At 40.6% G+C, this 14,047-nt stretch overlaps 2 protein-coding genes and 1 non-coding gene across 16 annotated transcripts in view; 1 reads left to right on the top strand and 2 right to left on the bottom strand.

Annotated features, from left to right (window-relative positions):
• Nucleotides 1-3,193, bottom strand: part of UCHL5 (ubiquitin C-terminal hydrolase L5) — a 47,655-nt gene extending 44,462 nt beyond the window's left edge. For 6 of the 13 annotated variants that reach the window (XM_055378216.2, XM_063709913.1, XM_019028127.4 and 3 more), the window contains exons 1-2: nt 2,710-3,151; nt 2,262-2,592 (exon numbers count right to left, since the gene is read on the bottom strand). In XM_055378216.2, coding sequence (XP_055234191.1) covers nt 2,262-2,592; nt 2,710-3,126 — 748 coding nt within the window. In that variant the 5' untranslated portion in view covers nt 3,127-3,151. Of the gene's footprint in view, nt 1-2,261; nt 2,593-2,709 lie in introns of all 13 variants that reach the window. The other 7 variants (XM_055378256.2, XM_055378257.2, XM_055378258.2 and 4 more) reach the window with 4 other exon arrangements.
• LOC115932627 (small nucleolar RNA U109) lies at nt 369-503 on the bottom strand. Its single transcript, XR_004068861.1, has one exon. It is a non-coding gene; the product is annotated as a small nucleolar RNA U109 (small nucleolar RNA).
• RO60 (Ro60, Y RNA binding protein) overlaps nt 2,718-14,047 on the top strand; it is a 26,339-nt gene continuing 15,009 nt past the window's right edge. Inside the window, exons 1-2 of one of the 2 annotated variants that reach the window (XM_019028116.4) lie at nt 2,718-2,853; nt 12,119-12,719. In XM_019028116.4, coding sequence (XP_018883661.3) covers nt 12,140-12,719 — 580 coding nt within the window. In that variant the 5' untranslated portion in view covers nt 2,718-2,853; nt 12,119-12,139. Of the gene's footprint in view, nt 2,854-2,950; nt 3,300-12,118; nt 12,720-14,047 lie in introns of those variants that run through there. The other variant, XM_063709945.1, reaches the window with a different exon arrangement.

Below are 14,047 nucleotides of genomic sequence, written 5' to 3'. Positions count from 1 at the left end.
TTATTAATAGCTGCTGATTTTTCATACGTGCATGTACAGAAGATGAATTTATATATCATTCTTTCATGCATGATCTCCAAGTTTTCTGCACATATGAAATTGAAGGAGTAAACAAACTTACCTAGTACAACATTTCTGAAAGTTAACTTTAACATATTGTTAAGGTTTTGAAGGTAAAATATATGACTAAATCTGCAGACATGTCAAACTCAGTGTCTGTCCAAATCTGAATCCATTTTCTTGTCCATCAAGCCTGCTCTTCACTTGTAAGAGTGTTTCACCAGCCACCCAGGCTAGAAACCAGGGAGTTCTTTTTGCCTCTTTTTTCCCCCAACGTTTAGTAAGCAGTCCTTTTGATTTTTTTTCTCTTATGTAGGAGTAATATACTACCACTCAACCTCTACTGTAAGGTTGGCAGCCCTGAGAACTCCTTTTTTAATTTAGCATGTTATGGATGTATTTCTGCTCCCAAAGGAATGAAGAGCAGACATTACCACATGCAACTGTTGATTTAAATATAGCAAACTTATTGAATCTAACTCCTCCTTCCTAACCCACTAGTTTAGCCAATCATCTCGGACTCCAACCATTTTAAGAGATGTCTAGCTTCTCTCACTTTATCCCAACCTGCCCTGCACACTTAAAAGCACAATAAACCTTAATTATGAAAATAATGTCATTTCAGCATTAAAATATATTTGATAGGTAAATCCCCAGTCACTACAGGGCAATTCAAACTATACAACATGGCATACAATCTGTCCTCAGTTTATCTTTTCAGTTTCAGATCCAAATAAATATTCCTCCAGTCTGCTACATTATGTTCTAGTCACTTTGCTAGCTGTTGGCTAACCCATATACTTTAACATCACTACTGTTTATGCTTTTCCTTCTGGCTGTGCTCCTCTATGACCTGTGTACTTTTAACATTTTGTATATACTCTAACATAGCAATTAACACACCATATTATAGTTTGACTGTCAATTATTCGAAACAGCAGTTATGGTTTATTCACATGAAAATTTCCCAATCCTTGGGTGGGCGCGTGGCCCACGCCTGTAATCCCAACACTTTGGGAGGCCGAGGCGGGTGGATCACGAGGTCAGGAGCTGAGACCAGCCTGGCCAGCATGGTGAAACCCTGTCTCTACTAAAAAAAAAAAATTAGCCGGGCATGGTGGCGCGTGCCTGTAATCCCAGCTACTCGGGAGGCTGAAGTAGGAGATTCGCTTGACCCCGAGAGATGGAGGTTGCAGTGGGCCAAGATCGCGCCACTGCACTCCAGCCTGGGCGACAGAGCGAGACTCTGTCTCAAACAAAAAAAAGAAAATTTCCCAATCCTTACCACTGTGCCTGAGATATAGAAGATGAACAACATATGCTTGATAAATGACATTCCAAATATTAAGCTATGTACAATAGGCAATATCTACATCAACGTTTAATTGTTAATCCCGCGTAAAAGTTTTAATATCGTAGAGTCAATAACACTTGGGAAATAGATAAAAACGTACTGTCCAAAGAAGAGACTAAGAACAAAATAAATAGGGAAGGATAAAAAGTAAAATGTGTTGATTATTTAGGACGGAAGGCACTAAATACAGCCAGGGAGAAACTGTGAGGAAAGCATGTGGCCTCTAGTCTAGAACACTAGCTCAAGAAAACTCACTTCACCGGAAGCCAGAAATGAGCAGAGAGCGGAACCAGTGAAGTGGCCTTTCAGTCAGCGTGTGTGGACGTCCCGAAGAGCTATTCACACATTCAAGGCGTTCTGCTTTGAATAACCAGAATCTCGAGTTCCTGGGCGGCTTGAGCCGCAGACACCTCACCCTTGAGAAGGCGCACCCTAGGGTGGCTTCTGCAGGACTAATGGCCTGAGCGATGCACTTGACCTCACCAGCCCGGGATAAGGTGCGCGCCGCAGAGAAGGGGCAGTGCAAAGGACAATACGTGCTTAAGAGCTTGGGGAGCGAGGGCCCTCAAGTCAATTACAGGATTTGGGTGCCAGGTCCTGAGGAAGCAGCAGGCACAAGACTGACACGATCCTTGCCCTCGTGGTGTGGCTCTTCAAATTACTGTGGAAACGCGACTGTCTCGAGCTGAGGAGAGGGCAGAACACCTACATTTCCCCCACCCGGACTCCAGGTTCCTGAAGTCACCTCTCCAGACGCGGGGCGGCGGTGGCCGCAGGGAACCACTCCATGCCCAGCTTGGGCCTCCTCCCGTGACCCCAGGCCCAGGACGGTCCCCTTGGTTCTCACCGAATCCTTTAATGAGCTCGGTGAAGACCCCGGGGTCGCTTTCCATGAGGCACCACTCCCCGGCATTGCCCGTCATGGCCCTGGCCACACACCGCCCCGATCCACCTCTCGCTCTCAGGTGCCCCCTGCACCAGCTGCCGCCGGCCACAGATCTCAGCAAACCCGCCGCCGAGCTCGTCAACCACACGTCACCCCGCCTACTTCCCGACAGCCTCCGGGCGCCGTCACCTGCAGCGCAACTGAGCGCGGGAGGACGCTCTAGCCACCCTAGAGACATCGAAACTCTTCCCAGGCCTTGCAGCACCCGTAGCGGATTCGGAAGGGCTGGGACCTGAGAAGAAAGGGCGGGGATTCAGAGCGCCGAGGAGGCAACATCCGGGATCCTCGCCCCTCTGGGGCGGAGGCGGGGCAAAAGAAGAGGGGCAGGACTCGTTCCCGGGAACCGAACCTGGAAGCCCCGGCGGCAGTGGGGCTGTTGCTGTTGCTGTCGCTGTCGCTGCCCGTCAGGCTGCCTTCTCTTGTCGTTTCCCAGCGCTGCGCAGGACTTCTCCTGGCGGCGCTGCGGGTCCAGGGGGTCGGCTGCCGGGTACAGGTGAGGACATTGCGGGAGGCCGGCTGGGAGCCTTTTGTGCGGCCCCAGGGACGCGCAAATTCTGACCAGTCCTCCCTGTCTCTCACCCGCATCCCAGGGGTTGAGGCTGGGCAAACGCCGCGAAACTATCGCTCTTCCCCGTCCCGCTTCCGCGCCTGCCCACCCTGGGTAATGGAACCAGCATCGCGGTAGGGACATCCTCGCTAGGCCCGGCCGGACCATTCCTGAGGGTGGGCCCTTTCCGAAGCCGGGACCGCTCCTGCTTGTCGGCATCGCTCCCCACAGGCCGACGTCGAGAGGGCCTGCTTTACTCCTCCTCTTTCTCCTCCTTCTCCCGCGGCTTCTGCGCGGAGAGGCGTCGCCCGGGATCTGGGTTTTGGAAGAAGGATCTTTGTGGGAAGACAGGGTGAATTTATCATAGAGGAATAACGAGGGAGAGGAGAAAGGTTTGTCCATGGGGCTGCTAGACTAGTGGAAGGGGATGCGGTGCGTCAAGGGAAAATTAGGTTGAAAACAGATGTCGTGTATTAATCTAAAAACATTTGGAATGGTTCTAAAACTGGATGATGAGTTAAACCAAATATTTACTAAATTGCCCTCATTCAACAGGCTCTTACAGAATACTATAGTGTTAAGTTTAAAGTTTTTAAGAGTATATTGAAGTCGTTAAGTGTATATTTACTCCTTAAAAGCTACATATTCCAAGAAAGACCTTTGGCTTCCAGAAAAAAAAAAATGTTTTAGTGGGTAAAACTCTGACTCCTTCCTTCTCAAATAGGTGACTTGTGCCCTGGAGTTAGGGAGCCTTGTGCTACAGATTATGTGAAGCCATGAAATAAACGTGGTAAATTTTATTGAGGGAAGCAACAGAGCAGCTTTTGTATTAAAAGAAGCCTGAGTACGCTATGAGGTAGAAGCCAAAATTTGTATGAAGTGTTGGTTTAAAAAAAATTTTTTTTGTAACTTTCTTGAAGTTTATCTCCGGAAACTCTGCCCTCAACTTGGAGACTAGGAGGATTCTGTACAGTATTTCCTTGAGATACTTTATTGGAAAAGTTTAAGAGGCGCAAGAGTCCAGAATGATTGGCGTCAGAGCCCAAAGTAGTTTGTGGTATTTTTTTTAATCTGTAATATTGCTATGAACTTGAAAATGTTTTCTGTGCAAAATACATCAAAACTAAAATGTACTTGATACCCAACTTAATTAACATGGTACCTATTGTAGAAAGACCAAACTGAAAATTTAGCCTTTGGCACAATCTAGAAGTAAGCAGAGAAGGGGGTTAAAATGCCTTTCATTATGTTAACATTTAATCCTGAGAGTTTACATAAAAAGCCAGATTTCTGGATCTTTGAGAAAAATGAGATCTGGCAACTACTAGTTCCATACCACGTGGCAACCAGTTGGCAGCTCCCCTCAGACTAGCATGCTGTCATTTTTGCCCAGTTCCTTCCTCATCAGTTTTTATAGCATCACATTGATAAGTGGATTCAGATACCTGTATCATGAGTAAACAAACCTCTATCATGGGCCCAATTTTCTAATGTTGTTTTTTTACATTTGTCATGCACTCTCATAGATATGTCAGCTTTGACTTCATTTAAAAAGGAATAATCTGCAAATGTGTTTGACTTCTTGAGATGAAAGGCAGCATTTTCAAATAAATTATAAAGAGACTTTGGAAGATATTGAGATGTGTAAATTCAAGAAAAATGTAGGATTCCTTGGAAATAACACATTAGTACTGATAAAAGATACTGTATATGCTGTAGTTCTGATGATTGTGAAACAAGTGCTATTATATAATGTGTGTTACTAGCATTTCCTGATTTTGCATTCTAAATTAAATTTTAAAAGTAGAGAAATGGACATTGTATAAAATATCCACAACCAATTTAATATGCGGCCGTGCTTGGCCGGGCACCGTGGCTCACGCCTGTAATCCCAGCACTTTGGGAGGCCCAGGCGGGTGCATCATGAGGTCAGGAGTTCAAGACCAGCCTGGCCAACATGGTGAAACCCCGTCTCTACTAAACATACAAAAAATTAGCCGGGTGTGGTGGCAGGCGCCTGTAATCCCAGCTACTCAGGAGGCTGAGGCAGGAGAATCGCTTGAACTTGGAGGGCGGAGGTTACGGTGAGCGGAGATCGCGCCACTACACTCCAGCCTGGGTGACAGAGTGAGACTCTGTCTCAAAAAAAAAAAAAAAAGTGTCCATGCTTTTAATATTATGGTATTGTAATATTTAACTTCTCAAGAACTTAATTTATAGAGATTTAATACAACATTAGTTGTATGGTGTGTTTTAAGAGCACTAGATAGATAGGTCAGGCCCATCCAAAGAATTAACTATATCTTTTTGTTGTTAATCTGGATTTACAACACTTGATTATCCAGGAATGGATTAACTGATGACCAGGTTCTGACCTCACTCACTGCCCAATCGCCTTCTAAGCCACTGATAATGGAGCTTAAGCTTTGAGGCAGGAGATGATGGCAGTTGGAGAAAGAAGAAATTAAGTTGCTGTATATGTCTTGTGTGTATCTCAAATTGCTTTTAAAAGTCAAATATAAAAATTGTAGGGCTAAATATAATTTTTGTGTAATCAATTGTATTGGTGCTCTCCATTCTGATATAGATAATAGCAGAGTTAAGTGCTTGTTTATTTAAATAACTTTCCAAATATATTTTACCTGGCTAGTTTATGTTTGTATTTTTAATAATAGATTTTTAGAATATAATTCACATATCATGAAGTTCACTATTTTGAAGTATCCAGTGCATTGGGTTCTAGTATATTGACGGAGTTGTGCAGTCATCACCACTAATTTCTGAACATTTTCATCACCCAAAAAGAAATCCCCTACCCATTAGCAGTCACTTCTCAGTGTTCCCCCACTCCGACAGCCTCTGACAACCTTAGACTAATGTACTTTTTATTTCTATGAATTTACCTACTCTGGAAAATTCATATAAATGGAATTGTAATACAATATGTGGCCTTTTGTGACTGGCTTCTTTGACTTGGCATAATGTTTTCAAGGTTTGTTTACATTGTGTCATGTATCACTACTTCATCCCTTTTTATTGTCTAATAATAGTCCATTGTATGGATATACCATATTTTTTTCATCCCTTCATCAGTTGATGGACATTTGAGTTGCTTCTCCTTTTTGGCTGTTATGAATAATGTTGATAAAAACATCTGGATACAACTTTTGGTTTAGATACATGTATGCATTTTTCTTAGGTGTGTGGTAGAATTCCTGGGTCATATGCTAACTATATTTAACCTTTTGAGAAACTGCCAGACTGTTTTCCAAAGTGGCTGTATGATTTTACATTCCCACCAGCAGTATATGAGCGTTTCATTTTCTCTAAATCCTCACCAACACTTAATATTATTGTTTTGATTATAGCTGTCCTAGTGGATGTGAAGTGGTATCTTATTGTGGTTTTGATTTGCATTTCCCTGATGACTAATGATGTTCGTCATCTTTTCATGTGTTTACTGGCCATTTGATAATCTTCTTTGGAAAAACACCTTTTCAGATTCTTTACCCATTTGTGTGTCTTTGGAGTAATATTCACATCTTTTGCCTATTTTTACTTGAGTTATTTATCATTTTATTATTAAGTTGTAAGTGTTCTTAATATATTCTAGATACAAGTCACTTATTGTATGTATGATTTGCAAATATTTTCTCTATTCTTGGGTTGTCTTTTCACTTTCTTGATGGTGTCCTTGGAAATACAAGTTTTAAATTTTGATAAAGTCCAGTTTATTTTTTTATTTTGTCACTTTTGCCTTTGGTGTCTGCATTCCAACACTAATTCTGTAGCATCAGCTGGGTGTCCCCCACTTCCGTTTAGTTCTGACACTAGCTGCCCAGGGTTGGCATCAGATCCCACAAATTAAAGGACAAGGTCCCCACTAAGAATGCCATTAATTTGGACACCAGCTGTAAATGGGGTCCCCAGGCTACTCACACTTCTGCCCTGCGGACTACAAATTCAAGACTTCCCATAATCCCCTCAAGGCTGATAGTTCACTAGAATGACTCACATAACTCACTGAAAGTGCTCTACTTGCAATTACAGTTTTATTATAAGGGATACAACTCAGGAACAGCCAAACAGGAAGTAGACACATATGGCAAGGTCTGGGGCAAGGGAAGGATGCAGAACTTCCATGCCATCCTTGTGAAATGTGGGATACAACTCAGGAACAGCCAAACAGGAAGTAGACACATATGGCAAGGTCTGGAGCAAGGGAAGGATGCAGAACTTCCATGACATCCTTGTGAAATGTGGGCACATCACCTTCCCAGCACATCAGTTTTTGTTCACCAAGGATGCTCCACTGAGTATCAATGAAGAAAGTTTTTATGAGGTTTCATCACATGGGCATGATTGATTAAATCATTAGCTACATGGCTGAACTTGATCTCAAGTCCTCCTCCTTTCCTAGAAGGTTGGCCTGACCAGTTTATTCCTCTAAACATATGGTTGGTCTTTCTAGTGATTAGCCCCCATCCTGAAGCTACCTAGGGGCCCATGTTGCCTCATTAATGTAACAAAGACACTCCTGTTTCTCAGGAAATACCACGGGTTTTTGAAACTTTCTGCTGGGTATTATGTCCAAAGACCAGATACTCTCTCTTATAAGATGCCACAGTATCACATCACTTTGCCAAATTTTGAGTTTATGTGTGTATCACACTCAGTGACAAGAAGGAGAGTAACTTGGGACATGTTATTCTGTTTTCTGTCTTTTAAAATATGAATATGACCCTGGTAAATTTATATAATCAAGTAGGAAGGTGCCCTGGCTGCTAATAATGTTATCTGTTCCACTGTTTTATGTTGCACTCTGGAAAGTACAGTCACAGAAGCATAGGAAAACCTAAGCAGTTTCTGCTGCAGAAATACTGAAAGGGTATGTCCTCAGGGTTGTCATTTATATCATAACATGCAAAAGGAAGAGTCCATGAATAAGTAACTTTATTTCTTCTAATAGGGATTATAAGGATTATACTTAGAGATTACCTCTTAGACATCCTTCATAGATTTAAAAGTTCATTTTGCTGCTTGCTCTAGAGAAGTACTTGAATACCTAGTATTAAATATGTTAGAAAAACAGAAATTTTGTTCTTAGATGACATTTTTACTCAGCATTCATTACTTTTCTTTAGAACTTTATTTTTTCTTGATTATATTTTTCACTACCTGCATATAGTACATTTATCATTCTGATTACAGAATTTATCTTAAAGACTTGTATTATATTTTGCATGATAAATATTGAGGCTTTTATTCTCAAAATGTGTTATGGGAAAGAGAAACCAATTGTGCATAATTATTTGGCAAATGGTTCAGAAAGTCAACTTTAATGATATTTGGCTTTAAGTATGTATTACTAATTACATAAAAGCAATACAAAAGAGGAGACAAAAATGATAAGATTTGGTTTCTACTCTCAAGGGAACCAATAATGTAGCTACATGTGGTCACAATGAATAATACAAGGAAAAGAATTTGAGGGGAGAGGGAATTTTGAGGTTTGGTTTGGGACCTTTTAAATCCCACCACTTGAGCCTTGGTGCAGGAAAGCAAGTTTAGTAGAATTATCTGATATTAGATGTCATTTCAGTGTTACTCATCTAACAAATAAAACTAATAAGCAGAAGTAGACAGGTTGAAGTGCAACCAGAGCCTGTTTTTATGAAAGCTGAGGGAGAGACTAGCAAAGTCTATGTAATGTAAAGATCAGAAAAACATAACATTGTCTACTGGAATTGGCAATTAAGGTATCAGTCTTTGAGAAGCATGTTAGTCTTCTTAAAGTGTTTTGGATCGAAAGGTAGAGATAAAAGCCAAATTGAAAAGAGGATAATAATAAATAGGAGAACAGGCATCCACTGCAACAGGAGTTTCAGCCTATACTGTATTCAGTAACTATGAATTTGTCCCTAATGACTAATATGATCATTACATCTCTGATGCCACCTGAGACCTAGGCTTCCACTAACATAAGCAAATTTATACTAGAGTCTTATTTGGAATATTGACACTAATATTCCGAACACAATTCAGATCACTGTCCCCCTCAGTCACATTCAAAATGTGAGGCTCTTCATTCTCCCATGCACTTATCCCTACACCACTATGTGTTCCCCTCTCTGAGACCCAGTCTTTCATTCCTCCCCTCTCTACCAAACTTCTCCACATACCATTTGGCATTCTACATCTCCTGTCAGAGGGGAATGTCTTCAGTTTCCTTATCCCTCACTCCTTCAAATCTATCTTTACCTATACTCTTTACCCTTAAAAGATAAAGGAAATATCTCTTTTGCTGTCAGTAGGCCAGTCTCAACCTGGATGCTCTAAGCTCATTCTCATTTCTTTAAGAAATTCCTTCAGTTATCCCCCTTCTCTACTGTATCTTCAGCTCTCCAAATTGAATCTTTCAATCTTAGCATCTTCCCATTGAAAAAGGTAAAAAGATTTTTTCTCTAAGTCCCATCCTCTCTTACTTTCCTTCATAGTTTATAAGTATGTGTCTACAAAAGAGTAGTCTAGCTGTGAAGTTTCTTCCTCACTGCATATTCTCCTGATCTCACTGTAATCAAGCTACTTCTTGTACCACTGTACTGCAGTTGCTCTCACTAGTCACTCCTACTTGCTAAATCCAGTGGTCATTTTCTAGCCTTTTATTTACTTTTCCTCTGACCATTTGAAATTACCAACCATTCACTCCTTGAAGTTCTCTTCCTTGTAGTCCATGATACTATTCTCTGTCGGTTTTCTTCAACTCTGTGCACCTCCTTTTCCGTCTCTCTTTAAAAGGCCTTTCTCTCATTAGCTCTTAATGGTTAATATTCACCAAGATTCTATCCTTAGCCTTCCTTGTAATATATAAACATGTTCAAGTAAGCATGATCTTCAGAACAAAACTTCTTTTATCTTGTGTTCCTCTTTAAGTTATGACCGTATCTGTCAACATGTCTTTATGGCTCTACAGGATGCTTAGACAGTTTCTTTTCTGGAATATAAAGACAGATCGAGGTTTCAGAAACCTCTTCCTGGAGCGCCTTCCCTAAACTTTATCAGTTTTTTAGTTTGCCTTCTCTGCTCAAATCCTTCTGGATTATTTAGACAGTATTATTTTATACTTCCTTGCTCACTCACTTTTCTACTACAGCACTTAATCACAATTTGCCTTCTCTGCACAAATCTTTCTGGATTATTGAGACAATATTATTTTATACTCCCTTGCTCACTCATAATACTTTTCTACTACAGCACTTAACTACAGTTTGCATTGTGATTCTATCCCCACAAATGAGTGTGATTTCCCTGTGATGAGGAGAAAAAAAAATTTTTTTTTCTTTCTTTTTTTTTTTTTTTTTTTTGAGACAGAGTCTCGCTCTGTCCCCCAGGCTGGAGTGCAGTGGCAGGATCTTGGCTCACTGCAAGCTCCGCCTCCCGGGTTCACGCCATTCTCCTGCCTCAGCCTCCCTCCCGAGTAGCTGGGACTACAGCGCCTGCCAACACGTCCGGCTAATTTTTTTGTATTTTTAGTAGAGACGGGGTTTCACCATTTTAGTCAGAATGGTCTTGATCTGACCTCGTGATCCGCCCATCTCGGCCTCCCAAAGTGCTGGGATTACAGGTGTGAGCCACTGTGCCCGGCCAAAAATTTTTTTTTTTAGTCTCTTTAATGGGAGAGAAATTGTCTTCGTGTCTTACACATGGTATGTATTCAGTAAATGCTGGTTTAAGTTTTTGTTGGTTGTGCTGTTTTGTTAGCCATGGACAGAAGCCCAGTGCACCGAAATAACATGACAGATTGAAGGACCTCAATAAACAGTGATACTGTAGTAACAATAGTGGTGGACTGATGAAGAAGTGACAATTGTGGTCCCTCCATTAGAAGGATAAAGAGGGATATTGTTTCCAGACAGCTAGTTCTAGGAGTTTTAGAGCTAATGGAAGGAGTAGAGTGAGGGTAGTTACAGATGGCATAAAACAGTAAACCTAAAAATGGCTTAAACAATAAGGATACATTTATGACATAATAGGAAATGTATAAGCAGGGCAGTTTCAGGTAACCCGATATCAAGGACCCAGGTTCTTTGTTTTTTCTGTTCTGCTCTCTTTATATATTGGTGTGCCATCTTAAACTGGCTTATCTCAAGGTCTCAAGATGGTTGTTACCACTCCAGGCATCACTTGCAAATGAAAATGTCAGAAGGCAGAAAAGGGAACATTTCTTTTTAAGAGCCTGAGCCCCATTTTAAGACTGAAGAAAACCTCAAAAGTGTTCTCAGCTGACTTATCATGTCATACTGGCCAGAGTCATGACACATGCCCAACTCCCTATACCAGTCATGTGGCAAGGAGAGCACCATGATTATTGGGCCTGGGTCAAGCAGCAGCAGCAGCAGCAGCATCAGCTGGGAACTTGTGATAAGTATACATGCTTAGGGCTCACTGCAGACCTCCTAAATTATGAAAGAAACTCAGGGCAGTGCCTGAGAGGGCTGACCCACCAATCTATGTTTCAATTAGTACTTCAAGTAATTTTGATGTACACTGAGTTTGAGAACCACTGGCTTAGAGCAATAAAGATCCATCCCTTGGGGCTAGGGAAAGGCCTAGCCTCCTTTGAAGGATATGAGGCCAAGAAGAGGAGAACAGAGAAGGGGGAAGAATGAATGTTAGATAGGCAACCAAAAATGTTTACACAATTCTTCAGGGAGTATGATCTTTCTTACTTAGTGCCAGCTACTATTGCTGCCCTTCCTTCTTTTATTTTCTGTGTGGGCCTCAAGACGCCGTACTGATCTACCTGCTTAATCTCTGAAGGAGCACACTGTATCTCAAAAATGTGACGCCTTAGTTGCTTCTGATTATCACACCACTGTGGCTATAATCTTGTTTGTTTGCTGTGAAGGGCTTTTAGTTTCTTTAGATTATAAAAATAGGAATACAAAACAAAAACACTTTAAAAACTGAAGATATTACTGGTAGTCATTTCAAAGTATTTCAGATATGGTTTTTTTCTTTCATTTTCTGCCTTTCCTGATTTTTCTTCAGGACATTTATATTGATTTTGTACTAAGGGAAAAACTGTGGAACTTAAAAGATGTTTTTAAATTAAAAGAGTTAATAACATTTCAGTAAACCTACATTTTGTTTTCCTTTTGTAATTTTATTGTGCCCATCTAGTTGTAATAACATTTTGCCTTTTTGTTAGGTTTCCTAAAGACAAAAAAAAATGGAGGAATCTGTAAACCAAATGCAGCCACTGAATGAGAAGCAGATAGCCAATTCTCAGGATGGATATGTATGGCAAGTCACTGACATGAATCGACTACACCGGTTCTTATGTTTCGGTTCTGAAGGTGGGACTTATTATATCAAAGAACAGAAGCTGGGCCTCGAAAATGCTGAAGCTTTAATTAGATTGATTGAAGATGGCAGAGGATGTGAAGTGATACAAGAAATAAAGTCATTTAGTCAAGAAGGCAGAACCACAAAGCAAGAGCCTATGCTCTTTGCACTTGCCATTTGTTCCCAGTGCTCCGACATAAGCACAAAACAAGCAGCATTTAAAGCTGTTTCTGAAGTTTGTCGCATTCCTACCCATCTCTTTACTTTTATCCAGTTTAAGAAAGATCTGAAGGAAAGCATGAAATGTGGCATGTGGGGTCGTGCCCTCCGGAAGGCTATAGCGGACTGGTACAATGAGAAAGGTGGCATGGCCCTTGCTCTGGCAGTAACAAAATATAAACAGAGAAATGGCTGGTCTCACAAAGATCTATTAAGATTGTCACATCTTAAACCTTCCAGTGAAGGTAAGCATAAGATCTTCATTGGGAAGAAGGGTGGGTAAGGGATATTCAATAAATAGCAAATTTTTATTTAACATAAGACAAGTGTGTAATATTTTCTAGAAATAGCCTTTTATTCTCAAAATATACATTAATTCAAATATATTTAATGCCTTCCTGGGATTACACCCCTACCACAGGCGATCCAGACATTAATAATCAAGAATCAAATGACAGGTTTATAGGTTAATATTCTGAATCTTAAAATGCCACCGTCCTAACTGGAATGCTCACCCAAGTGATTCTGGACTGTGTAAGTAGCAGGGACAAGATTAAAAGTTGCGATAAGCCTTGGATATGGGTACAATCACTAGAAGGAACTGCTTTTGAGTTGCAGCTTTGCCAGTTACTCAGCAGATATTCAAACTTGGTCTCAGTATAATCGTTTGTAAAACTTAGGTAACTGTACACAGCTGTTCCATAAGATTATGTATAGAAAACTACTCTAACCAATAAAATGCTAAGTAGAAAAGTAAAAAAAAAAAAAAAAAAAAGTTGCAATGAGCAAATCAGCTCCTTGCCAGTAGGTGGCAGATGGCCATGCTGTACCCACTGCTCTAGCCCATTCCTTTTTTCCCTCCCCATCTTCCTAGGAACCCGTCTTCCATGGAACCTGAAGGGATATACCAGATATAGTGCAGAACTTAACAATTCAGGAAGTTAATTGTCTTCAGGCAGTTAGTCAGGGGACATAATAACTTGGGGCAGTTTTTCTGTATCTATGGAAAGAGACTTTTGAAAAGTTAGTTGGCTCCGTAATAATTACTAGTCCTTTTAAGAAAAGAAATAAGAAAAACTCTTGGGCAGGAGTAATTTGAAGTGTGAAGTTCCACAAAAATCAACATGTCCAAAATTTGACTTTTTTTTTTTTTTGCACCGGAAGTGAAACTTGAAAAGACAGCCACTCAGAAGGGTGGGTTCACATTTCAGTTCTGTGGCCTTAAGCCAAGTAAGTTAAGCTGAGTTTCTGACCTTCATCTATTAAAAGGAGGGTAAGGAGAATAAGCTTACAATTATTGAGACTAAATGTCCCAGCACCTAACATGTAGTAGAAGTACACTTTGGTTCTCTATTTCTCCCTTCCACACATATTTTTATATACAGAATCTCTTCCTGACTTATTTTTTAACTATAACTGGGGTTTTTCAAATGAAATGTAAATAATAAATTGCAAATATTTATATGTATAAACATTTTATTTTGATTTTATTAGATTACATGTTTTAAAATAGTTGAATAATACAGAAAAATATGATGCAGTCCTACTCTTCAAAAGAAATAACTGCATATCA

This window comes from Gorilla gorilla, chromosome 1 (assembly GCF_029281585.2).
Source record: "Gorilla gorilla gorilla isolate KB3781 chromosome 1, NHGRI_mGorGor1-v2.1_pri, whole genome shotgun sequence".
Taxonomy (NCBI): Eukaryota; Metazoa; Chordata; class Mammalia; order Primates; family Hominidae; genus Gorilla; species Gorilla gorilla.
Note: the sequence above shows the minus strand (reverse complement) of the source record. Positions and strands in the feature narration are given on the sequence as shown.